General features: G+C 32.3%; 3 protein-coding genes across 4 annotated transcripts; 1 reads left to right on the top strand and 2 right to left on the bottom strand.

Moving 5' to 3' along the window:
- Window positions 1–1,237: 1,237 nt before the first annotated feature.
- Window positions 1,238–2,648, top strand: LOC100780038 (proliferating cell nuclear antigen). Its single transcript, XM_026126832.2, has 4 exons — window positions 1,238–1,842; window positions 1,928–2,089; window positions 2,173–2,252; window positions 2,421–2,648. The coding sequence occupies exons 1-4, from the start codon at window positions 1,518–1,520 to the stop codon at window positions 2,646–2,648; spliced, it is 795 nt and encodes a 264-aa protein (XP_025982617.1). The 5' UTR covers window positions 1,238–1,517.
- A 460-nt stretch (window positions 2,649–3,108) lies between these two features.
- Window positions 3,109–9,599, bottom strand: LOC100789125 (cytosolic enolase 3-like). The gene is made up of 13 exons (NM_001255483.3): window positions 9,399–9,599; window positions 9,151–9,305; window positions 8,898–9,072; window positions 8,076–8,147; window positions 7,848–7,964; window positions 7,441–7,521; window positions 6,972–7,048; window positions 5,942–6,045; window positions 5,200–5,298; window positions 5,015–5,100; window positions 4,576–4,662; window positions 3,974–4,171; window positions 3,109–3,580 (listed from the first exon to the last, which is right to left on the bottom strand). The coding sequence occupies exons 1-13, from the start codon at window positions 9,501–9,503 to the stop codon at window positions 3,515–3,517; spliced, it is 1,422 nt and encodes a 473-aa protein (NP_001242412.2). The 5' UTR covers window positions 9,504–9,599; the 3' UTR covers window positions 3,109–3,514.
- A 1,226-nt stretch (window positions 9,600–10,825) lies between these two features.
- On the bottom strand, window positions 10,826–17,101 carry LOC100788589 (neutral ceramidase 1). 2 transcript variants are annotated; one of them, XM_003519603.4, is made up of 10 exons: window positions 16,900–17,101; window positions 16,311–16,696; window positions 15,709–15,917; window positions 14,933–15,277; window positions 13,248–13,512; window positions 12,873–13,140; window positions 12,649–12,774; window positions 12,373–12,436; window positions 11,700–11,863; window positions 10,826–11,499 (listed from the first exon to the last, which is right to left on the bottom strand). In XM_003519603.4, the coding sequence occupies exons 2-10, from the start codon at window positions 16,625–16,627 to the stop codon at window positions 10,951–10,953; spliced, it is 2,307 nt and encodes a 768-aa protein (XP_003519651.1). In that variant the 5' UTR covers window positions 16,628–16,696; window positions 16,900–17,101; the 3' UTR covers window positions 10,826–10,950. The 2 variants fall into 2 exon arrangements, with proteins under 2 accessions (XP_003519651.1, XP_014626363.1); XM_014770877.2 differs by having other exon boundaries at window positions 16,848–17,099.
- Window positions 17,102–25,196: the final 8,095 nt, after the last annotated feature.

Genomic DNA, 25,196 nt, shown 5'->3' with positions numbered 1-25,196 from the left:
AATATCATTCATCAAACTTGATCACTACATGTGTCAAGCTTGGTTTTCAATGAAATTATTTTAGCTTATAAAAAAATCTTTATTATTGAAAAACATATACAAAATCTCTAGCGAACATTGGAAGAAAATAAAATAAAATAAAATTATGCGATCAAACCAACTAAAAAAGTTTAAATATGTTTTTGATTTTTAATAAATGACCAAATTTTATTTTTGCTCTTTAATAAAAAAATCATCTTTGGTATATGATAAATTTAAAATTTTACAAGTGTTGAAAACTTTAAAAAAAAATACAAAAATTTGAGAAAATGTGATTATTAAAAATATTAATTTTTAATTTTATCTTTTAGTCCATCTAATTTAAAACATCTCATTTCACTTTCTATAGTTGTAATTTTCAAACCTTTTGATCTTCAATGTCTAAAATCTCTTTTCGATTTTTCATCCAAATTCGTTAATACTAAATGAAGTCTACATCCACCATGGTAAGGACAGAGTCACATCTAGGATCGACAAAATGAATGGATCAGATTGATCAACCTGACCCATTGGGCCAAATGGTGAAAATGGGTCGATCTAGAATTGATTCATATGAATTTTTTATGTCGGATCCATGTTAGATTATCGAGTCTATTCAGGATAATTTAAAAATTAATATAAAAAAGTTCAAAATTGATCATATGTAAAAAAGATTAAAAAAAAAATCTAAAGGCAAAAAATTATTTATTATTCATTTATGCCAATAAAAAGGGGAAGTGATTTATATTCTCTGTAAGCTCTCATAAATATTAACAAAGTCGTTTAAATTATATCTAATGAATATTCAAATTAATGACATTGTTTTGCAATTGTCACTTCTTGTGGATGTTCATTTTATGTTTAATGAATATATTTTACTTATTAAAAATATAAATTACAGCGTAAAATTATAAATTATATTAATAAGTTATTATATTATATTTAATATTTATTATATATTACTAATTGGGTTGGGTGAGCAATGACTTTTATGATTTAGGAGAGGCTTTTGGCATAAGCTAGGATGGACCCTACGGCAACCGTGCTTGAAGTGTTTCCCCCATCGGAGAACAATATTATCTGTTGCACTAGCTAACTAGCTGTAGTGCCTCCCACCACAAACGGCACACTAGTGATGCCATGCAAAGGTTTGAGTCGTTGAAAAAGGTCATTAACACGTCGTAAGAGAACACCAAAACAGTCAGAATGTGTGGAGGAAAAGAAAATCCTCAATGGCGAGGGGAAAAGAAAAAGAAACTTTATTTTTTAAATTATGGCGGTAAAAAATCATCTATTGTTTTTTTTGGCAATTTTACACCATTTATTATAATTTTGTAGCATTTTAAAGGATCTAGATATAACAAGAAGGCGATTAAAAAATTGCAATTGTAGAGACTAAAGATGAATTATATTTAAAATGGCGGGAATGGTTGCATTATAGAGAAAGTGGTTAAGTTGATTGGAAATAGAGAAAGAGAAGCAAGAAGTTAAGAAAGAAGATGGTGATGGAAGTTGTTCTGGGAGAAGCGTCAGAGGTGAAGAATGTGGTAGAGGCCATAGAGTTGGTGGAGACGGGCGTTGCCAAATTCGTTTTCTCAAGCAGAGGGTTGTCATTGAAAGCCATGGACAGCAGAGAGTGTGCAATGATGGAGATCCTCATCCCCTCCGATGCTTTCGCTCACTATCGCTGCGACAACGTCTTCTCCGTAGGCCTCAGTCTCGACCAAATGCTCCAGCTCCTCCACCGAGCCCACGATTCTGACATCGTCTCCCTCACAGCCCTAGAAGGCCAAGACCACGTCACCTTCACATTCCAATGCCCTAGTGCGTACCTTCTTTATTCTTAATTACTTACTTCTTCCTCTATCTTTTTCTTTATAGATTCTCTTCTGTTCATTTATCTCGCAAGGCAACCTGAGTTTTTCTGATCATCGGATGAATCTGATGATGGATATCGACAATGGGCCCCTGCTCGATATTCACGAGGATGCCGAGTACCATGCCATTGTTGAGTTGCCTTCACCTGTCTTTACAACAATCTGCTGTCACATCGATTCTCTTTCCAACATTCGTACGTTGCTTCCTACTCGATCCATCCATCTTTCTCAAATTTTCTATTTCTTTCTTTCTTTCTAATATTTTCTTATCTTATAGCTATAATTTCCATTATTGTCACAAGGGATACTCCTATCTTGTTGGTCGCCGCTGGAGATTTTGGTCTCTGCATGCACTTGGTATGCTCACATATTGATTAATTAATTAATTAATTGCATGTTTATAGTACACTAGCATTAAATTGATCTTTCTCTTTCTCTTTCTCTTGCATGTGGGTTACCCAAAGAATATTATATTATGGTTAGGATTTAAACTGATGGGTGGAACTTATTTATTTATTTATGCAGCCTCGTGGAGGCACTGTGATAGAGATGACTCAATGTGTGAGCCTGGCATTTGAAATAAGGTATCTGAACCTGGTCATGGCGGCAATGTCGTTGTCTGATACACTCACCATCCGCTTGTCAATGGAGCTGCCGGAGGCTGTGTTTGAGTACAAAATTGCTGCTGAGAAGGGTTATGTTCGCTTTCACTTGCCGATTGCTTTTAACGCATCTTATCTGTTAGATGATTAGATATAATGCAGGACCTGGCACCAACAGTGTTTGCTGGGGTTCCTGCGTAGATAAAAGGAATTGAACATTGTCATTTTCCAATTACGGCCCAATAAGGTGAAAAGGCATTTTCAATCATCAATAAAGGATTTAAAAATTGTCCATCGGCGAAGAAAGGACTTAAAAAAAGGTATAATTAGTAGATCAAATTGATAATGAGACGTAACGTTTGCACGTTTATCGACTTTCATAAATTTCAGGGTACTAATCTCACGGCCTTCTGCACTACGTTATGCTAAAAGAGAACAAAAATACCGAGTTAATCCTTATTATTGAAAAAAAAAAACATATTACAAAATGTCTAGATAATATTGGGAGGAAAAAAATTGAAAAGCATTAATGCGAGGAAACCCAATAGCCCCCCCTTTCTCCATTGCTCATGACACATCAATTTAAATTATTAAGGAACAAGAAAGTAATAAGAATAGAATAAAAAAATATAAATAAAGGTAAAAATGATAGATTCTATCTAATGATATGTCAGGTCTGTAAAAGGAGGTGCCCTGGAACATAAGCAATGCGAAGAATTGGATAACTATAATCAATATCACTTGCCCAGAACAATTTTAACCAAAGCATTGAATTAGTGTAATTTGGTATCCCCTATAACAATAGACAAATAAACAAGCCGCACTATCTTGTACAGATTGTTGAATACTCGTTGAAACATTCTCCAAAGCCCAATAGCACGAAATGATCAAAGTTGACGTAATGGCAATAGAACATCAGCAGTTGATGAATATGGTACAGTGATGAACTTCAACCACACGTATCAAACTTAAAGAAGAAAAGCATATCACAGACCAATATGAAGAATTTTTTCATTCTTATTGCCTCCAATCTTCACCGGCATAAACTGCTTGATCTCCGAGCTCCTCCTCAATCCGAAGTAACTGTATCAAAATTCAGATAGTAATTGTTATGCTTTTCCTTAGTTTCACTTTATAAACGAGAATCCATATGCGACAAATATCAACTTTTAATATGCATTTTATTATAAAGAATCATACGCAGATATTGCCTTCAAGCCACATAGGGTGTGAAGCCTAAAGAGGAATAAATTAGCATATTTACAACCAGCAATGAACAAAGTATAAAATCATCACTTAAACACTACTGATATTGCAAATATACCACCTATCATAGAAAACTGCCGCCACCTTCCCATGGGAGAGGAATTGGTGAGTTGACAAAATAAGTCTGGTACATAAATTTTTTTGAAGTATTCAAGAATCATGACCATAATGCATGCAGTAAAACCATCAGCATAAGAATCAGAAAGAGACCTGGTTGTACTTTTCTAGCCGCTCTCCTCTGCAAGGAGCTCCTGCTTTAATTACACCAGAAGCAAGGCCAACAGATAAATCAGCAATGAAAGAGTCTATAGTTTCTCCACATCTATGAGACGTTACCACCCCCCAATGTGCTTCTTTTGCCAGCTTCACCACTTCAATGACCTCTGTAATAGTTCCAACTTGGTTGACCTAGATTACAATGGTAAATCATCACATTTCAATGTTTATTTTCTTCAAGAAAACAGAAGAAAAAGTACAAAGGAGGATATTTAAAATACCCTCCCAAATGATTTATAAAAATAAAAATTGGCAAAACTAAATTACAGGCATGCTATGTTTAGATCTCTTTCTCTTTTTACATAAACTAGCTTCGTAATTTACGATCTTGTATCTGCATGAAAAAGATATTTGTGAATATCCAACACCTCAACTTACATCTGAAGCAAGATTGCTTCCAGTCTATGAACAACTAAGTTTACTATTTATTATTGAAAACAAAATAATATCAAAAAAATAAAAACTTAAAGATAAGATTAAATTTGTCCTTAGGCAAAACAAACACTTGAAGGTTAATTGAAGTAACAGCAAGTTACCTTCAGAAGAAGGGCATTACAAGCAGACTCAGTTATTGCTCTCTCAATGCGTTTTGCATTTGACATCAAGAGATCATCCCCAACTACCTGTAGAACCAACCATTCAAAATGAAGGGAAACCATAAAAACAGAAGTTCCAATCAGTAGCCAATAAATAAACTCAACATCTTGGTGGTAATATGCAAATAACTTTTCTGACGCTCAACCCCAATAATGTGACAAAAGACAAAACGATTTTATATGATATTGTTTTTCCTCCCTTGATACACTAAGAATCAGTTGGTTATTATTTTCTATTAAAAATATCCATTGCTATCACTAAAAAATATCATGTAATCTCCAAAATGATAAGGTCTACTTCATAGCATCAATCTTTGGCTGCAACAGTTAAACTAAGACAGAGATTGAAACAAAACATTAATTGATCAAGAAATAATACCTGACAAATCCCCAGACTTGAGATATGCTTGATATGTTCCCAATCTTCCTTGTCAAATGGATCTTCTATTGACACAATAGGGTATTCTACAAATTCAAAAAGAAAAATCCAACATAAACACAAGGCATAGGCTAAATAATTTATAATGTCCCCCATCAGGAAAATACTAAGATAAACTGGTTTACCAGAGCATAGTTCCTTGTACAAGTCTATCATATCCTCTGCTGACTTAAAATTCTGTCCAGACTTTTGAGGAGATTGAAAGTCCAGATCATATCTTTTACCTATATCAGGGAAAAGGCGTATACCCAACAGTAGAAACTGGTTAAAATTATTCAAAGATAAAAGCTGTCCAAAAAATACTAGGTGTTAGGCTGTTAGCAACTTAGCATTAGAAAAAGAAGAAACCAACCAACAGTGAAATATTATAATATTTTGCAGCAACTTTCCATACAAATTAATTATCTAGTATTAAAATAAAAAAAAATTAAAGATGAAATGACACAAAAAAAAAACAGTTATTATCTAGTATACAAAAAAAAAAAAAACACATACCGGGTCACATAATACTTGTAAAAGCAGATTCAGAAACAAAGCTGAAATGACACCCCTAAATGGAATATGAAGATGACATATTACCATGGCTGAGGATGGTCATTTGTGTTTTTAGTCATTATTGAAGTACTATTATCAAATAAGACTGCTATTTCTGCATCTCTTAGAAAGACTAGTTTTATTTTGCTATGACTGCAAAGTAAAATAAATGCTTCATATTTTTCATAAATGATGCAGTAAAACAGTTAGCATAGCACTGCTGCAACACAGTCTCTCATTAAATAGCTATAAGCAAAATATTAAAGCAAATATTGCCAAATTCCATTTTCTTGAGAATCTAAAAGTATAGAAGCGAGAGAAACTTAAAATTACCTATGCAAAAATCTGTAGCAGCAACATCAAGAGCTATCTTTATTTTCTCATCATAACCAGCTCTGCTAATGGCCTCCTTCACAAGATCCAGGGCTTCTCTAAAGCTGGTGATACTTAAACACAGTCAGCTAAAGGGTAGAAGTAAAATCAAAATGCTTAATATAACAAGAGAATTATTTGAGTGGAAAAATACTTAAATGTAACAAGATTAGCCAAGTGCAAATTTCATAAATATTAAGTGATTTTATATTTAAAAAACTATAATAGTTTCGTATTAAATCTTTAGTTGCTTAAAAATTTAGAAAATTAGCTTCCAATAACATTAACAATAAGCAAAAGCAAGTAGATAATTAATACAACCACCCCTTTATAATAAATTTAATAGTATATTCTCTTGAAAGTTAACTTAATCTATTAATCTACTCTCTTCTTTTACATCATTGGAATTAATTCTTCATATCATGTTTATAATTTTTATTTTCTATTTTAATCTATACATCTTATATTCCAGTTTTATATTTCACCTGAATTTAAAAATATTTATGCACATTGGAAACTAGCTGGTTTTATTAATCTTAAAAAACAGATGTAATCATGATTCATAACATGCATTTACCATGTAGAAGATAACATGGTAATTATAACATGCAGCAGTTCAAAATGTTGACTAAAAGAAAATGCAAGTTAGATTAAGAGGCAAAATACAAATGAAATTCTTTTCATCATATATTTATCATAGATTTCAAAGGAATAGAGATATCATATCAATGTATCCAAGAAATCACGACAGTAAGAGAAATTACAGCAGTGAAAGTAGTAGTTTGGAGATATTTTTTGTTTTTCTTTCCTTTCTTCTAAAATGGATACCTTTTACCCCTTTTATATTATTCATTTCGCGGTGAAGAATTTTACAGAAATTTTTGGTGCAGTGGTTCCATGTAATTGACCCCACAAAATGGAAAAAGGCTTTGTTGTTGTATTTAACAGTACAGAATTTTCAAAAGCTGTAGAAATCCAATAAAAAGCTTGCCTGGATATATTAGGAGCAAAGCCACCATCTTCACCCACATTACAGTTATGTGCACCATATTTTTCTGTAATGACAGCCTGCCCTTTTGTTATCAACAATAAATAAATGTATCAGCTTAAACATGATATCAGCAAGTGACTATTAGAATTCTTTAATCCATCATTGATCAAAAAACATATATATGGGCTGGGAAACAACAGATTGGATTGTCAAATCAATTAAAACCAAATACCACCACCATAGGAACAGTAAGCAACAACAAAGGAAGACTGTAGTAGTAATAGCATAGGATCTACCAATCTAAATCATTGTAAGCCAGGTAAACGACAATGCAACTAAAGTTGGTATGTTTCTAGCTTGGGAACATTGTAATGAGTGAAATTATGAGGAGAAAAAAAAATCTCTAAAGATAGAAAGTAAAAGCAATAGGATTGGGTAAAAAAAACAAGAAGAAATAAAGCAAAACCACCTTTAAGTGATGATAGGTCTCAGTGCCCATTCGCAATGCTTCCTCAAATTTGCTTGCTCCAATTGGGAGAATCATGATTTCCTAATAGGAATTATGTAAGAAAGACTTCATAATTAAAAGAGTCTAAATCACTATGAAGCAGAAGGAACACAGACTAAAAAGAAACTATATCTGTTTATGTTAGGTCAGAAAATAAAGAACAGAATCAAACACAACAATAAATTGCTAAAGTTACGCCATAAATAATTGAACAGGTGTGTGTTACAACAAAAACAATTGAACATTTGTCATTTAATTTCACTGTTCATTAATTTGTTTAGAGAAAAGGAACACATCCCTAATGGAAGTAAGATTATTAAAACACAAATGAGAATGTCTAGGAAATTAAACTTCAACAGAAACTATACCTGAATGGCCAGATTACTCCCAGCATGTTTTCCACCACTTATGACAGTAAAGGCAGGAACAGGAAGTGTTGGGCTGGTTTTTCCAGACAGGTCAGCAATGTGCTTGTAAAGTGGAACCTGTATGCTTTTGTTTTTATTTTCATGATATCATGACTGAACATATATACTTATTTTACAGATTAAAAGTTAAACAAACTTATAAAAATATTAATTGACAAAGAGCCATGCCTCCTTTTCTGCAGCACCAGCTTTACAGGCAGCAATGGACACAGCTAATATAGCATTGGCTCCAAGTTCCCCCTGCAGAGAAAATCGGAAACAGAACAGATAAAATAAATAAATAAATAAATATATATATATATATATATATATATATATATATATATATTAAATCTTACAAAAATTGGGAGAACTATATTGCTAAGATGAATTATTCAAACATGCATGCGCTAGTATCTGATCGCAACAAGTGCATGATATAAGAATGAATGACACACACTGCCTTCATCAAGCTCTCCGAAGCATATAGAAGAAAGACAATCTCTAGGAATTATCTTTAAAAAAATTATATTATGGACTTGAACGATTCAAAACTGAAAAGGAAACTGAGTATGCACATACTAAGTGAAATGCAAATAATGCTTCCATAGTATCCTGTATGAATTTATCATATTTCCAACAGCCAAACAAATTTTTCTACTAGCCTAAGTGTGAGCACTTTGTAAAAGAAATGGAAAATGAAGAGAGAGAAAATAAAACAGTAAAAATATATGGAGAAGGAACACTACGAGCTTCACCACCTAGAGTTGTTTCCGAGTAGCAACCTAGCAAGCACTATCCCAATTGTATCCATCAACGTAACTAAGAAAAGCTAGAAGTCATGTATCCAGGACTAATGAGAAAGACAGTAAAACCATACTATAATACTATTCAACCTTTTCATAGCATTTTTCCTAATCACTAACCAATATGTAATACGGTAAATTGACAGCCAATTGATTGAATTCACAGCACAGAGAGAGAGAGAGAGAGAGACAGACGTTAAAATACCTTCTTCTCAGTTTTGTCGAGGTCAATCATGGCCTGATCAATCTGCGACTGAAGCGTAGGATCCATACCAATCAACGCCTCAGATATCTTGTCATTGATATTTTTAACAGCTTTGGCCACGCCATTTCCGAGATACACTCCTTTGTCACCGTCGCGTAACTCAACAGCTTCATACCTGAAACGAATCATTGACCAACCAAATCGATAATTGAACGAGAGCGATTAATAATAATTAAAAAAAAAAAAGGCTTACATGCTGGTGGAGTTGCCGCTGGGAACGGAAGCGCGGAACACGCCTTTGTTAGTGTGCAAGTCGACTTCGACGGTTGGAATTCCTCTGCTATCTAGGATCTGCCTCGCCTTGATTTTTGTTATCACCGATTGCACTGCTTTTCGCATGTGATTCGACTGCGGTCACCGTAAAAACGCATGCTGAGAAGTTCCGATGAGAGAAACAAAAAAAAAAAGTGAAAAGAGATTATGAGAGGTAGAGAGAGATACGATGAAGAGAACGGGATCGGAGGTTTTGGCCCTAACGGCGGCATTGACGGCATCTTCGAGTTTTCGGGAAAGCATGTGCTTATCCAGGTAATCTTGCACTGACATTTCCACAATCAGCTGCGTCTTCTTCTACTCTCCAAATTCTCACTCACAGCTGAGAAGATGTGCGTGCGCTCCGTTCTTCTTCTGCTGGGAAAACGCGATTCAACTCTGATGCTGCTGCTTCTTCCTAGTGTTGCAGAGACCAGAAAACCGCTCTTGCTAAACGTCGTCGTATTTCTCAATGAATGAATAAACCTAATTTTGTTCATTTCCTTTTCCTTTATTCCACTAAAATACAATTCAAATATTTAAAGAATAAATTGTGATATATAAAAAGTTAGCTGACATTTATAATAGTTTCATTCAAATTATATTATATATACCCATCATGACACCATCATGGTTTTAATTGATTTACAATATAAAAAAGTTTGAGCTAATAAAGTAAAGAAATTAAACTCTACATTTAATAAGGATAATTTTAAATATTATGCTATTAAACAAATCGATACCAAAAAGCCTTTAAAAAAACACAAAAATCATCAATTTACAGAAAATTAACCGATTTATAATATTAAAACTTGTTTAGTTCAAAACCACTACGTGATCACCATCTTAAACAATTTTCATATGACATATAATTGAGTTTTTTTAGTTTAAAAAAATATTAATAAAATTTAATTATATGTTTTGCATGAAGTTTGACCGAGATGATCACGACATGAAATCATATAATAATTTCTCTTCATAATCCTTAGAATATATAGATTTATGATGAAAAACATGAGATCATATATTTTATCCTCATCAATCTTTGTCCAAAAGAAATATTTATAGATGGCACACCGTACATAATATTAAACTGGGCATGCCATTTTACTTGCACAATTTTTTAAATTTAATTATGAAATGTGATATGTGATTTTTAATTATATAATATAGTATATGATAAGATTGTTAAATTTTATAATAACTATTTTAAAATTTATATTATTAGTTAAATTAAATGTGTAAAAATCTTTTGACAATATATTCAAATTAAACTCAACAAGGAAAATGAGAATACAAAAAATATTCTCCTCTCATGGTGAGACTGACTTCGGTCACTACACGACTAGGAAGCATGACTCACTTATCATCCCATTCCCAGCCAATCATTACTAATAATGATATAAGTTTAAGAATTCCTTACAAATAACTTTCAAGTATGTACCAATTAAATATGGGAGCAATTAACAGTATTTAAAGAGCAATTGTAAGCCACAAATGACTTGATTAACTACTCTGATCAATTACTATGCTCACCCAAATGAAAATATAATGAAATTGGCTAGTTGCAGGGAATTTCTAGGAAAGAGAAAAAGAATAGTTGATAACAAATGATATCCGATGGAATCATCCTTGATTTAATTTATGTATTCTGCCACAGTTCAGTACAATAAACCACAATATAGTAGTAATTGCATTCGAACCATTAAACATGTATAATCAATCAGTATGCCCCCCTTTACTATGCAACTACAAATGCACTAGATGAACCTGTAAAGTGATGAATTGATCCTAACAAGCCCTTTGCAGCCCCAAAATGTTTGATTCTGTATACACCAGGAGTAACATCCTTTGGGATTCTCCATTCTATGGTAGCTTTACTATGAGAACTGAGTTTGAAAGGTCTTGACCACTTGAAGCGCAGGCAGAAATCATCATCATCATAAGCAGGAACCCACATATCCTTTCCTTGGAGAAATTCCACCAGGGAAAATGTACCTTCAGTCATAAGGTCATTACGAGGGCACGCAGACCAGAAAGTAACAGACACCATGTCAGCTCTCTTAAAGGTCGAGTTCTTGGGAACATCAGAGCTACAATCCCCAAACTTTACACCAATAGGGGTTGCATCCATCACAACTGGTGTTAATAAGCTTATTTGCTTATCAAGGAGGTCAGGGGGTTGTGGACCTGGTTCTACAGGCTGGCCACTGATGAGAGCATGCGCAAGCTTCGTAAACTCCTGAATGTAAGCACTCAGTGTGTGTGGACCATACAGTGTGGAAGCACCCTGGTAACATGAAAAGTGAAGTTAAATAAAGCAGCACATAATTGTTATATCTCTTACCAATACGAAAGTTATGTTATTTGATGATAAGTTGCATCCCTAAAAGTGTAAACTTCCACTATTGTTGCATTTACTCTTGCTATAGCAATCTAAAAAGGTTTGCTGCATGCTTCATGTCTCTTTCCACGAGAGTTGTAACTGACCTCATATCTCTGCACCTGGTACTCTTCGTATGTAGTCACATACTGTGAATAAGTATTAGTCAACCCCGCTATAACAACATGAATGTTGCTACCAAAGCCTTTGTTACCACTTAGCACTGTCTTCACTGCATCACGAAGACGCCTCCCAGCCATTGTTGTAAATTCTGTCAGAAGTAAAATAATTACAGGAAGCATGAAGCACCCAAAGAAATACATAGGCCAGATTGGTTTGTCTCACAATTCACAAATACTTGTATAAAAATACAAAAATAGATCTGCAAGGAAAAAAAACAACCTACAAATATATAATATAATAGCAAAACATATTAAGCAACACATTTGGATTTTGGATTATCTCGGATCTTAAAACATTTAGAGACAAAAAAAATAGTGAGAGACTTGAATAACTAAGATGCAGCCATCCTTTGAATTGAGCCCAGTATTGCTGGAATAGAAATCATAAAAAATATCATGATCCCAATAACCGTTCAACATACTTTTTTCTTTGACTCAAAGATATTCAACAACTTGCGGGTTTGATTTTCATCAAGTGGATCGACGTATTCTCATTCGACCAAGGTTGTTGATGTTGAAACTTAAATGTTTCAAAATGCAAAGGATAGAAATTCCAACAATAACATCATTTTAAGAAATTAAAAATAAGAGCTCATACCTCCAGGTACACTGAGAATAACAAGCTGCCCAACTCGGAGGACCTGAATAGGAAGTATTGAAGGCTGCAAATGAACATGAGCAAATAAAGGTTCAAATTAGTAAAAGTTATCAGATATCAGACTCTTTGTTTTAGCAGTGAGAGCATTTGCAATCAGGGACAAATGAAGAAATATTTCCTTTGAAAAAGATGCCTCGTGACATATCTGTATGGCAGAAATGGGTGAAGAGAAACATGAAACTACCATCATCAAAGAACATCAAATGACTAACTTACTGCCCAATCATATGGTAGCTTCATTTCGCCAGTATCAAGCAAAATGGGCTTTGGGTGGTGACAGTCTATTTGTTCCTTGCCTGGCGTTTTAAGTAAGTTACGGACCAGCTTCCAGAAAGGATTTCCCTGACATACAATTAGACATAATAAGCATAGAGTTTCAAAGCTATTTAAGAATACAAGGCCAGGATAGTAGGTAAGCATAAGGTCTTATCAGTGGTTACCTGATCATCACCTTGCTTAAAGTCAAAAGCTCCAGGTCCATCTGTTGTTCCAGCAGCAAATGCAAATCCCATTGCAGCAGGGCATGTCTTTATGACCTCAGAAGCTCCTACTTTAGAAAGATTTACCCCAAGCTGGGAAAAATCTATGAAAGCATGTCGAAAATCAACCTTCCCTTTAATCTGTTCAGAAGCTCCATTGAATAGCTCCACCGCTTTTTTAAATTGTCTCTCCCCTATAATACGTGTGCTTTCAAATTCATCTGGATAACTGCAACATCAGTTTATAGGAGGCACTTTAGCAACCCATATAGTGATATAGGCTTAGGAAAATTGTAAAAGAACAAAAGAAACATTGGGCATGCAATAAAAAATTACCCAGGTCCTCGGCCATAGCATAATTCATTCTTTCCTCCACATGTACTATGATTGAAGTCACAAGGTAGTCCAGTGTCTATACAAAAAGTTCCGAGTACATTTGGACTAACATCACCACAATTTGTTTGACAAAATGCAGAAACAAATCTAGGCTTGTCAACCTGCCTAAGGACACCTCTAACACGTCTAGCAATGCTTGAAGTTTTGGTTGCAGGTTTACCAAGAGGAGATCGGAATGAGGCAGCAAGTTCCAGTAATTCATGGTCTGTGCCAATAAATTTTAAATGGGGTTAGAAACATATTCATTTATTAATTATTATTATCATCATCATGTATTTACCTTATTGATAAACTGTTTATACCACATATATAAAGCAAGATATCATTCATGTATGTTTCATTAGTTTGCTCAATCAGTCATTTAGGGTATTTACATCTTGCCTTGTTCATAGACAACTCCATTAACTCCAACAATATTAGGACTTTCATGAGAAGACTTGTAAAACTCAGAAGCACCAGATCAGAGTTCAGAATACATGTAACTAACTACACAAGGCAATCCAGCACGTTACCAAAGTACAAATTTTGTTGGCTGCACTTGTAGCGGTCCTCTTGTTGTTTGGTGGTTGCTCTTACATTTTGGACTGTTTTTGTTTATTTTCTACAGAACCTATTTCTCTGTTCTGTTTATTTGTTTGGCTTATTGCATACTCTCATTGTTTCATTGTTTGGCGGCTACCCTAACCAAACACAAGGGGCGCAACAGGTGCAACCAGCCAAACAACCAAACACATGGGGGGTGCAACAAACAAAAAATGGGGCAGCACACAGAGACCCAAATACTAAAGAGGTCAAAACAAAATTGGAAGAGCCAAACGGAAATAAAAACAGCAAAACAATGTCAGTTAAGCCCAACTAAAGGCTCAGTAAAGAACATAACCAAGGACAACTGGAAGGAGGACATGACTGTCGGAAAAATGTTTGAAACACGCTAGTAAAATGCACTGTGAGGATAAGACAGAGAAGAGACGGCCAGAATGAATAGCACGGCTGGAAGAGAGCTTAATTTCCAAGAAGAAACAACACAATGAAAGGAAGCAAAAACACCGAAAGATATCGGAAGGTAGACATGCCAAGAGTCAATTAATTTGAAGAGAAAAATCATGAAAATAAAGTAGAACTCCTAATTTTAGGGAGCTAGGTAGTTAAGTAGAGGCAGGTAGTAGTGGCAGGAACAGGTCACAGAGGATGGTACCATTTTGATACTACGTTGAAACCATGGGATTTTAGGTATAGAGATAAAGAAAGATAAAAGAGATCAAAATACCGAATTTATATTAACTGGGATGTATTCAATATGTTCATAAAATCTAGAGGACTAACCCTTATTTATACAAATCATAATGTTAACTAGTTAAAGAAACAAATCATGATGAAACAAGGAAATATGGTAACTAATCCTCAAAGATAATGAAAAAACAGGTTAAAGGATAATCTAACGTATTCTAAAATAAGATATTTTTATATATTCTAATTTCTAACACAAACACGCTAGAACAATGGACCCACATCACATGGCATATAAACCTATAAATTCTGAAGCTATTTAATGAACATACTGTAATGGAAAAGAAGCTACTCAGTTCATAAATGGATGCATTGTAGCCCAAAAGCAAACAACTTACAATTATCATGAAGACTGGGAATTATGTTTGAAATTCTTCGGGGGACTCCATCATTTTCAAATCTAACCAAATCCATTCTTACAGACCCCTTTCGCTCAAACCAGTCTTCCATAAATCGTGCAGCTGCACCCTTATTATCCCCGCTAATTAATGAGTTTGTTCGACTCATTGAAGTACCATGAGTAGCAAACCAATTGAAACTTCCCAAAGGACCCCATTCATCATCAACAAACTTTAACAGAGTCATTTCTTTATCAACATCATACTTATATTTGCTTCTCTCTGCAGCAGGATTGTTGAGATAAGCACTAGGACTACGATTTACACCAGCATCTAATAGCTCTCCTGCAAGTTGAAGATAATTTATCTCAAATCATGTGATATTGTCAGCAAAGAGAGGGGAAAATGGCATAATAGTTGAACCATATGGCTACCAACTAGTGCACTAGGTAGAAATCACATTGATAGCTTCAAAATAATAACAAGCAAATTCTTAATACAGTTAATGATGCCAGGAAAAGTAAAGGTGGGAAAACACTACATCCCAGAAGAAAAAGGTCAAGCTTGCCTCATTCATTTATTTCTAGACAGTTGGTGCAACTTGCTTCTTGCAGTTTTCCATCTTTTTCTGACATGCTTCAACAGTATGCAAAACTACCATAATTATAATAATTTACATATAACATTTAAATTATCCACCTGGGCTCACATCTGTATATAAATATAAGTACCCAAGGGAGAAAGGAGAAAGAAGGAATGACAAGTCTTTCCCTTACCCTTGTTGACAAAGATTGATCCTGGGCGGAGATTTTCATGGGCCTGGACAATGGTTTTCTCAATGCCATCAACAATGACATCAAATGACTGGCGAACAAATCCAAGAGATGTCACAATATATACAACATATTGGAGATAACCCCCAGGACCAGCATGAGTGTGAATTCCACTAATAGCCACATTCTTTTCAGTATATAGGTCACCATATCTGTCAAACAAAATAAAGTACAAAATCAGGCACAAAACTTGGGGATCAAACAAATTAAATGGAAACATCAGCCGCTGTTCACGCTAGAGAACACAGTCACCGGAGAATCCTAAAACTCAATCAAGAAACCCTGGTGAGACTCTACCAAGCATGACCTAGTCATGCGTGAGAAGGATCTAGACCTTTATTATATTGGGCCTTAAGATCCGAGAGGCCCGTTGACTCCTAAAGCCTTAGGGCCTCTCCATTATTGATACCTTGCTTTCAGCCTCTCAATTACTTTGATGACTACAAGCTAGAGTGAGTTGATCATAGTAAATCGATCTTCCATAATTTCTACAAGTTATTATCATAACAGTAATTTATTGAGAGCAGAGAAGTCATTATTGATACCTTGCTTTCAGCCTCTCGATTAATTTGATGACTACAAGCTGTGAAGCCATGCAAGCGTCGAGGTTCACAAACACTACCCGGTTACCGTTTGGCTGAGCAACAATGAAAGCCCGAGCCCGCAGCCTGAAGTGAATCCCAGATGCAATTTGGTCAGTGTTGGCATACCCCATCATGTTAACATCAGCTGCAGGACCGGTAATGTCATAGCTTCCAAGACCAATCAAGTAATCAGAAGCCGATTGCACAACATCACTCTTCAGTAGTAGCAGGAACAAGAAAAGGGTCCAAACTCGCATAGTAGGGGAAGGGAACTCCATCACACCCAAATTCAGAGAAAAAACAAGACCATTTTTTTTTTTAAAGCTCGGCCAGTTCTTCTCATCTCCCTTCACAAATCACACCCACAAAACTTGCAGTTATTACAAAAAAAAAAAACGAACCATAAAATAGAAATTAAAGAACTTTGAAAGCAAGCGATTCCAAATTGGCAATCAGTCATAGCTAGAATATAAAATAAATATGGTTCAAGATATATACATATCAAATTAGAAAAGCGTAGGAAGCAATAAAGGGCAATTTAGTTTCTGACCACTCAGATGAAAAGCTGTGATCACGTGAGCATGTCGAAGAAATCTAAGTTATCTGTGGATTGCAGAGAGACTGGCCCAATAAATGAGAAGCGGAGAAAAGCCAATTGAGAGAAAGAGAGAAGAGGAAGTGTCCAATGGAGCCAAAGGAAATGAAATAAGGCTGCTTGGTAGAGTGAAGGAACTGCCACGTCAAGCCACGGGTGTGGAGTAATGTAATTTGAAGGTTCCCACTTTAGCATTAATATTGCATGGATCCATCCAACAAAACTAATCATTTAAAACTAGTAAAAACATTTCTTAGACAGATCTAGCTTACTTAATTGAGTAATATAGAATATTCTATAAAAAAAGAATGTATTCTAAGAAAACTAGTTGATTTTATTAAATTATATTATTTATAATTTAATTTTTTTTTCTTAAATAATCCGTCATTAAAATTTGATATTAAACATAAAAAATCTTTAATTTTATTAAATGAATAATATTTTTAAAATAGTCTCATCAAATAAAACATAAATAATTAAGAAAAAATAATATATTTTATTGTTTATATTTGAGAGCAGACGAAATATATAACAAAAATACAACTATTATGCATGCTTATTAAAGTCTTTCAAAATCATCACTTAGCTTGTCAATTTTGAGCTAAGTTTACAAAAAAAAATTTGCTAAGTAATACCAAATTGTTAAATAAACAATAGTTTCTACAATATTTTTATTTTATTGTTTAAGTAATGTGCATATATTAAGAAAATAACATATTATACTAATTTTAATTTCTTAAATAATTAAATACCTTATATGATTGCAATTACACTTTTTACTGATCTACTTATTCTTTAAGAGTGTTACGTGGAAGATGTATGTCTTAAACCTTAGTGGAAAAACCTGTTATGGGAAATATTCAGGTTATACTATTATAAGATCACACTTATAAGTAGACTAAATGATAAACTTAAGGGATATTTGAGCATATGACTCCAATTGTGCTCAAAGAAATCGACTCCAACAACAGATTTTCCCGCAAAGATATTTATATAGAGAGATCGATTTCCTTTCATAGGTAAAAATATTCACTCCTTTTTCATTTACTCATCTCAAAATCATTTCTGACTTGATTATTGGAGTCTTGCAGGGGAAATCACCTTGGACGTGAAACTTTCACAACCACCCAGTTCTGACGTGCCGGTGATCCTTTCTCCGACCTCTAACTCATATCCCTACAAAGAGTGATATCATAATTAAAACAATAATTGATATTCTTTTTATAAAAGTGATAAATAAAATGAGATAGAGATATTAATGAACTTGACAATATGAATTGAGGAACGGATTCAGGAATGTATTAAAAGGGGTCCAATTTTTTTACATAATTATTTAAATATTTAAATTTTAATAAATAAATAATGAGTTTTAAAAAATATTTATTGTTAACTTTATGGACAAAATTAGAGATCTACTACTAAAAATTTAAACAAATATTAAACTTAAAAACATATTTTTCTTATATACTTTTAATTAATATTTTTAAATTTTAATTTTAATTTTTTCTTTCGTATATGATCGAGAGAGGCAAAGTCATGACAACTTGCCCCCCTTTGATCCCGGTGTATGATCACAAGTAGATCTAAATTAAGTGGATAACATATATTTGCAGTGTAAACGAAAGTGTTGAAAATTTGAGGGATAACAATGATGTTCACATTGGATAAAAATAATTCTTTGAAGAAGGCGCAGAAAATTAGTGGGAACTGGTATGATGAATTATTTTGACTAAATATTGTTGCCAGTTGCCACATGGAGTAATGGAGTTCGATCTTGGATCTTGAAGTTCCTAATATTATTTCTGTCTCCACTTATGAGTTTCTTTTATCTTTTTCTATTATATTAATTGAATGGGATCCACCAACGACTTTCTATAATGATATAAAGGAATCTAATATATGTTTACGTTTCATGTGCTTGATAATATTGCGTTGGATATAGCAGCTAGAAAACTTAATTTAATACAATATGTGTGTTTTCTAGGGTTTAATCAAGATAAATTCGGTATTTTGAATTTTGAGTGTAAATGTAGTAGTAGGAGATAGCTTCTTTTTTTTTAAGTACTATTTTCATTGGTGAAGGCAAATTAAAGTTTGTGTAGTTATTATATTATTTCATTAAATAAAACAACACTTAGGTGTTCGAACTTAAATAACGATAACAATTGAAAGAAACCATAAGCTTGTGATATGTTAACAGATTCATTGGGTTTTTTTTATGAGGGCAGATTCTTTGGTTTGAATATGAATCACCAAACTATATGTTAGAGAAATAAACCCTTTAAAAATAAAAGCTCAAAAGACAAAATGATGAAATAATTCAAACTTTCTTACTCTGTTTTAAGTCTAAAATATTTTATGTATGTTTCTGTAGAAATAGTTTAAAAAATAATTAAATATATATATTTTTTAGTTAAAATATTTGAGACATATAGTATTATAAAAACTATTCAGTATGCTTTAAACATAATCAACAATATTTTTTAAAAATGTATTTAATATTATTTAATTAATAATTTGAAGAATATTATATTCTTACAAAGACATTCTGCCTTGGAAAACATTCCAAGGGATGCGTCGAAGTGAAGGCATTCACACATGACGTGTAATCAAAATATGCCCCATTAAGAGTCAACTAGAAGCTGTCATGGCCCATTTCCTTTAACTTTTTCATTATACTAGTTTCCATCCCATGGTATAAATAAGATCAAATATTTTAATTAAAAAGACAATTACAGATTGATTTTTATACTATAAACGCTTATATCATTTCAGTAAAAAAATATTTCATAAATTAAAAATATGTATAAATTTTTGTATATCTTTGGCAACAAATTTCATAAATATTACTTTTATATTTTATTGTTAAATTAGTTAATTCTTGTTGTACATATATACCAGAAAGTGATATTTGTTTTTAATAAAATTAAATATAAAACGTTTATCCTATACCATATCACTATTGAGTATTTTTTGGTATTGACTTTTTTTCGGTATTCATATAATAAAATAATAAAATTAAATATTTCAAATAATATTTAATTCATTTTATTACTTTTGTTTAATAATTTCTTATTATTATATTAATATATACTTAATATTTATTTTCAAATTTTAATTTAATGAAAGAGAAATCAACGCCACGGTTACAAATTCTATATTTTAAATCATTATTTAAATAATCTAACACTTCAATTAAAATAAACAAACTATTTCCAGCGTTTTACCCCACGGTGGTGTGGTCCTTATTTTTTTAATATATAAAAAAAGGAAAATTAAATTAAATATAGAAAATAATACTGATTCTACTAATTATTTACTTTTTGTCTCACAGTATCATTTTATAATACATATTTTTTTAGCTTAAAATGATAGAAAATAAAATTAAATCTAGAAATAATACATATGTTTTTAGCTTAAAATAATTAATGTTAATCTAAAGCATTGGATAGTCTTAATATAAAAAATGAAGTTTATATCGGGAAAAAACGAAGTAAAAAAATAATCAAAGTATAAGTAATTTTCTAGATAAGATATATGTTTAGTTCACTATTATTTTTTCTTATGTATACTTTTGACAGGTAAATATAATTAAATTGTAATGTAAACGAATTCATTTTTATTAAGCATTCACATTATTGATAAAATATTATATCTAATTTATTATTAATTTAATATTATATAGCAACAAGGGATTGGTTAGAATTAAAATAAATTGTTTCCTGAGATGATTTTAATTGCAAACTTAAAATAATGTTATTGATACATATATATATATATATATTCTTAAAAAAATAATGTTGAGATGTATTTATGCAAAAATGAAATGATTATAAATATTTTATTTATTGGTGAAGAAACAATAGAAAACTATTTTGCAACAGACATAATTTGTAATATAGAAAAAAATTATTAAAAATATTACATGAGGAGGATCAAATCCATCTAACTAAAAGTCGTTTGTTCAAAAATGAAATATGGATATATTTGTTTTATAAAAAAATTATATACATGTATATAAAATAAATAATATTTCAATTTTATAATATCATAAAATATTTAAATATTACAAAAACATTATATTAATTGGTAGGTTAATCTTAAAATATTAATTACTCATTAAGCTACTCAAATAATATATATATATATATATATATATATATATATATATATATATATATATATTTGATAAATTTCGTTAACTTATTCAAATATATTTTTCCGATAAAAATGTAGATAATACATTTTCTAAATTATAAAAAATACATGTATTTAAATTTAAAAATATAGATTCTCATCACTTTGTTTTCTTTATACTAACGTTAATATTTTTTTAGGCTAAAGGCTAGGCCCTTTGTTTCTAAAATGAACTAAAAAGTAACTTGTTAGCATTGCATGACACTTGTCGCACAAATGTTTCCTAAGTTTATTATATATCATGGATGGATTTTGCTTTTGTGGTTTTTTGAAGAAGAAACCACTTCTTTTCACATTCATTATTCAATATTGGCTAGGAATCATAGGATAACATTAATACATTATTAATATCCCGCAGGTTGACAAATATATAAATGTATCAAAAGTTTTTTTTGACAGCATAAAAATATATTAAAAGTTATTAGTTGATACACAAATGTTTTATAAGTACTTGATGTTGGACGCGTTGTGTTTCTTCTAGTCAGTAAAGAAAATATATATTCATAAATAACAATATAACATCCAATACAGCACAAGTTGTACCAGCACTGGATAAAAAAAAATTCAGATCTGATAGAGAACTCATCTACTGCTAGAGTCCGATTTATCCCCTTCACATAAATCCTGCCCCTAAATCCTTTTACCAGGTCACGTAAATAATAACTCACACGCCCATACTTATAACATATAAAAACCAAAAACCATATCTTAACATATCACCTTGTATAACACCTCTATCACTGTTTTTGTAATAGTGATTTTAAAAAGTCATACATAAAAACAAAATACTTTTGATTAGGTGATAAGGCATAACATTTTATATTAACAATACATAAAAATTAAACTCTTTACTTTTAAATTTTGATGGTGAAAAAATGCTCTTTATTTAATCATTTTTTTTATTAAACATAACTATCCACAAATAAATTCCCTAAAAAAAACTACCCACAAATAAATGCTTAACTTCTTCTAAAAGTTAAATAAGTACTAAAAAAAATTGTATTTTACAAACAATTAATTACTACCACAGCTCGAGTTAAACTCAACTAAGAAAAAATGACAAATTTGTGTCTCTTCGCCAAAAAGGTGATGAAAGAGAAAAACATGAGTGCATGATTTTGAGAGTTGAGTGAGTGTGGCTTCTTCTGAATCAACCAATTAATCTGATGCTCACACCAAAATGGTGAATCCTCGATTTCCACGCTCCAGGATCTTCGCTTCTGCTATCTTCATCTCCTTCTGCATTTTCTTCGCTACGCATTCTTATTCCCCCCACCACACGGTACGTATACGTAACGCTTACATTTTTGCTTAATTAATATTAAACCCCTTTTTTATATTTTATTTTCCCTTTTGCGAGTTTATTTCGAAGCAAAAATTGGTGGGGTGGGGCTAGTTTTGGATCTTATTGTTCAGGTTCAGATGGGTCGGCTTCAGATCCAATTGCGTGCTAATTTTATCGGGAAACAAAGATGGCAGTGTTCGTAGATTTGGAAATGAAAAAAGTTTGCATTTTCTATTTTTGGAAAGTACGGAGATTTGATGAAGCTATAATTACTTCGTGCATGTTCGTAAATGTACTTTTAAACCATGCTTAATGCATGCTAATTTAACGTGGAAATAAACAAACAGGGTTTGTTTTGATTTGATTTGTGTTTGTAGTCTGGGAAATTTTCAATGGAAATGTCAGTACTAGAAAGAGGAAAGTTTGTTATTTTTTAAATTGTGTTGTTGTTGTTTTCTTCTGAGAAGGGACAAAATTTGATGAAGCTAGTAAGATAGCTAATCTGTTGTTGTTGTGGTGGTGAACTAGGATTCTAATGGTGGTGTTGAGTCAATAAGGAGATCCATTATTGCTCTGAAAACAGATCCCCTCAAGCCTCGTTTGGAGCAGATTCGCAAGCAAGCTGATGATCATGGCTCTTTGGCTCGTGTATGCTTCCTATGCACGCAAGCTCAAGCTGGAGAGCTCAAAGCTTGTAAGGATTTTCGCGGAGCTATGTGGCAACTTGGTGGATCTTATGAACAAACCTCAATACAGGCCTCTTTTCAGCAATCAGTGCTTCGCCAGGTGGTCGGGGACGCAAAGGAGTCCTTTGATAACCAGCTCAAGACTCAGAAGTTGAAAGATACAATTTTTGCAGTGAATGAACAGTTAACCAAGGCAAAGAAGCAGGGAGCTAATTCCAAAGAGCTTGCATTGTCTCTCCATGAGGTTGATGGAAGAGAGGATTGCCCATCCTGAGAAGTATTCAGATGATGGAAAGCCTACCCGAAGATCCTAAGCTGTAGTACCATTATGCCTTATTCTCGGATAATGTTCTTGCGGCATCTGTTGTGGTCAATTCGGCAATGAAGAATGGGAACCGGACATTATGGAAATTAGGGACATTGCCGCCGGGTCTAATCACATATTACTCAACAACAAAGCCACTGAATAAGTCATGGCATGTTCTGGGACTTTGGCTACAACCCAAGCATCAGCATGGATGAGATTAGGAATGCGGCAGTGGTGCACACTTCAACGGCAACATGAAACAGTGGCTTGACATTGCAATGATTCAAGCCACTTTGGTCGAAGTATGTTGACTATGAAAGGAACACATGCTCTGTAAATTAAATAAATCAATAATAATATTTGAAGTTTAATGATATCATTGTTTCTTTTGAATTTAAAGAAATTATTGTTGATCAATATATATATGTAAAGTGGGAATAAGGTTTTTTTTTTTAAATTTTGCATGTAGATGATATCTTGCTTGTAATTAATGATCTTAGTCTTTTTTATACGATTTTTTCTCTAACAATTTTTAAATGAAAGATATGGGTGAGACAAGCTATGCGGTAAGGATAAAAATATTCTGAAATAAATCAAAAGGATTGTTAGGCTTGTCTTAGAAAGTATATATCAATAAAGTACTAAAGAAATTCATGATGAAAAAGTGTTTAATATCGCTCGTTCCAATTTAGAAAGGAGACAAACTTAGTCTTGTATAATGTCTTAGAAATGGTTTGGAACGAAAATAAATAAAAGCAATTCTTTATGCACAAGTTGTTGTTGCATCTACCATAAAAATTGAATTTGTAGCATGTTTTGAGGTTACAAGTCTAGCTAATTGGTTGTGAAATTTCATTTCAGAGCTTAGAATCATCGATCGACAGTATTGCTAGGCCACTGAAAATGTATTGTGATAACTCCATAATAATATTTTTCTCTAAGAACGACAAGTACCCTAAGGATATGAAATTGAAGTACTTTGTTGCAAAGGAAGAAATTCAAAAACAAAAAATGTCAATAGAATATATTAGCACAAACCTTATGATACTTGACCCTTTGACAAAGGGATTACTGTCCAAAACATTTATAGAATGTGTTGAAAGTATAAAGATTATTGTTATTGGTAATCATTAAATGTAATTTAACTTATGTATTTTACCGAAACTCTTAACTCATTTATGATATGTTTTTTATTATCCATTTTCTATATTTGCATGCAGATTTGTATTAGAGTAATGCTAAAAGACTTTGCTTTTAATAAAAACATTATGTTGGATCATTATGTATTCCTAACTAATGATTATATTAAGGAGAAAATTAATTTACGATATATTGAAGAAATGTTGATTAAGTGATGTATAACCGTCATACTGGAATTGATTTCTATTCTTAACATTGAAATTATGATGTACCTAATGTATAGAATGATTTAATCATTTTAATGCACATTATGTTAATTTAATCTATTTATTTATTTAGTACATAATGTTTAGTAATGTCACACGTGTCAAGTGAGATAATGTTGGAATTAATATCTCATATAACAGACATGTGACTTATGTAGGAACTAATAAATAAACAATTAATAATTAATGACTAAATTGTAATTGAGTTAAATAAGAATTTTTTATACAGATAATTACTATTTGATGAGAGCAATGATTATAAAGGAATTAATATCCACTAATATGAAATAAAATTCTCTTCGTGATAGAATACCAATGTTCTCTCTAACCCGTGACCATCACAAACGTAAAGAAAGACGGGAAGAATAATC

The sequence above is a fragment of the Glycine max genome, chromosome 2 (genome assembly GCF_000004515.6).
Source record: "Glycine max cultivar Williams 82 chromosome 2, Glycine_max_v4.0, whole genome shotgun sequence".
In the NCBI taxonomy this organism is placed as follows: domain Eukaryota; kingdom Viridiplantae; phylum Streptophyta; class Magnoliopsida; order Fabales; family Fabaceae; genus Glycine; species Glycine max.
Note: the sequence above shows the minus strand (reverse complement) of the source record. Positions and strands in the feature narration are given on the sequence as shown.

Coding starts and splice junctions, on each gene's coding strand:
- LOC100789125 (NM_001255483.3), bottom strand. CDS start 9,503: ATGTCAGTGCAAGATTACCTGGATAAGCACATGCTTTCCCGAAAACTC. Junction 9,306..9,398: donor CCGATCCCGTTCTCTTCATC/GTATCTCTCTCT, acceptor CGGTGACCGCAG/TCGAATCACATGCGAAAAGC. Junction 4,663..5,014: donor CAAGTCTGGGGATTTGTCAG/GTATTATTTCTT, acceptor TTGGTTCTACAG/GTAGTTGGGGATGATCTCTT.
- LOC100788589 (XM_003519603.4), bottom strand. CDS start 16,627: ATGGAGTTCCCTTCCCCTACTATGCGAGTTTGGACCCTTTTCTTGTTC. Junction 15,278..15,708: donor ATCAATCTTTGTCAACAAGG/GTAAGGGAAAGA, acceptor TTCAACTTGCAG/GAGAGCTATTAGATGCTGGT. Junction 12,437..12,648: donor AGCTACCATATGATTGGGCA/GTAAGTTAGTCA, acceptor GTTCATTTGCAG/CCTTCAATACTTCCTATTCA.
- LOC100780038 (XM_026126832.2), top strand. CDS start 1,518: ATGGTGATGGAAGTTGTTCTGGGAGAAGCGTCAGAGGTGAAGAATGTG. Junction 1,843..1,927: donor CTTCACATTCCAATGCCCTA/GTGCGTACCTTC, acceptor TTATCTCGCAAG/GCAACCTGAGTTTTTCTGAT. Junction 2,090..2,172: donor CGATTCTCTTTCCAACATTC/GTACGTTGCTTC, acceptor CTTATCTTATAG/CTATAATTTCCATTATTGTC.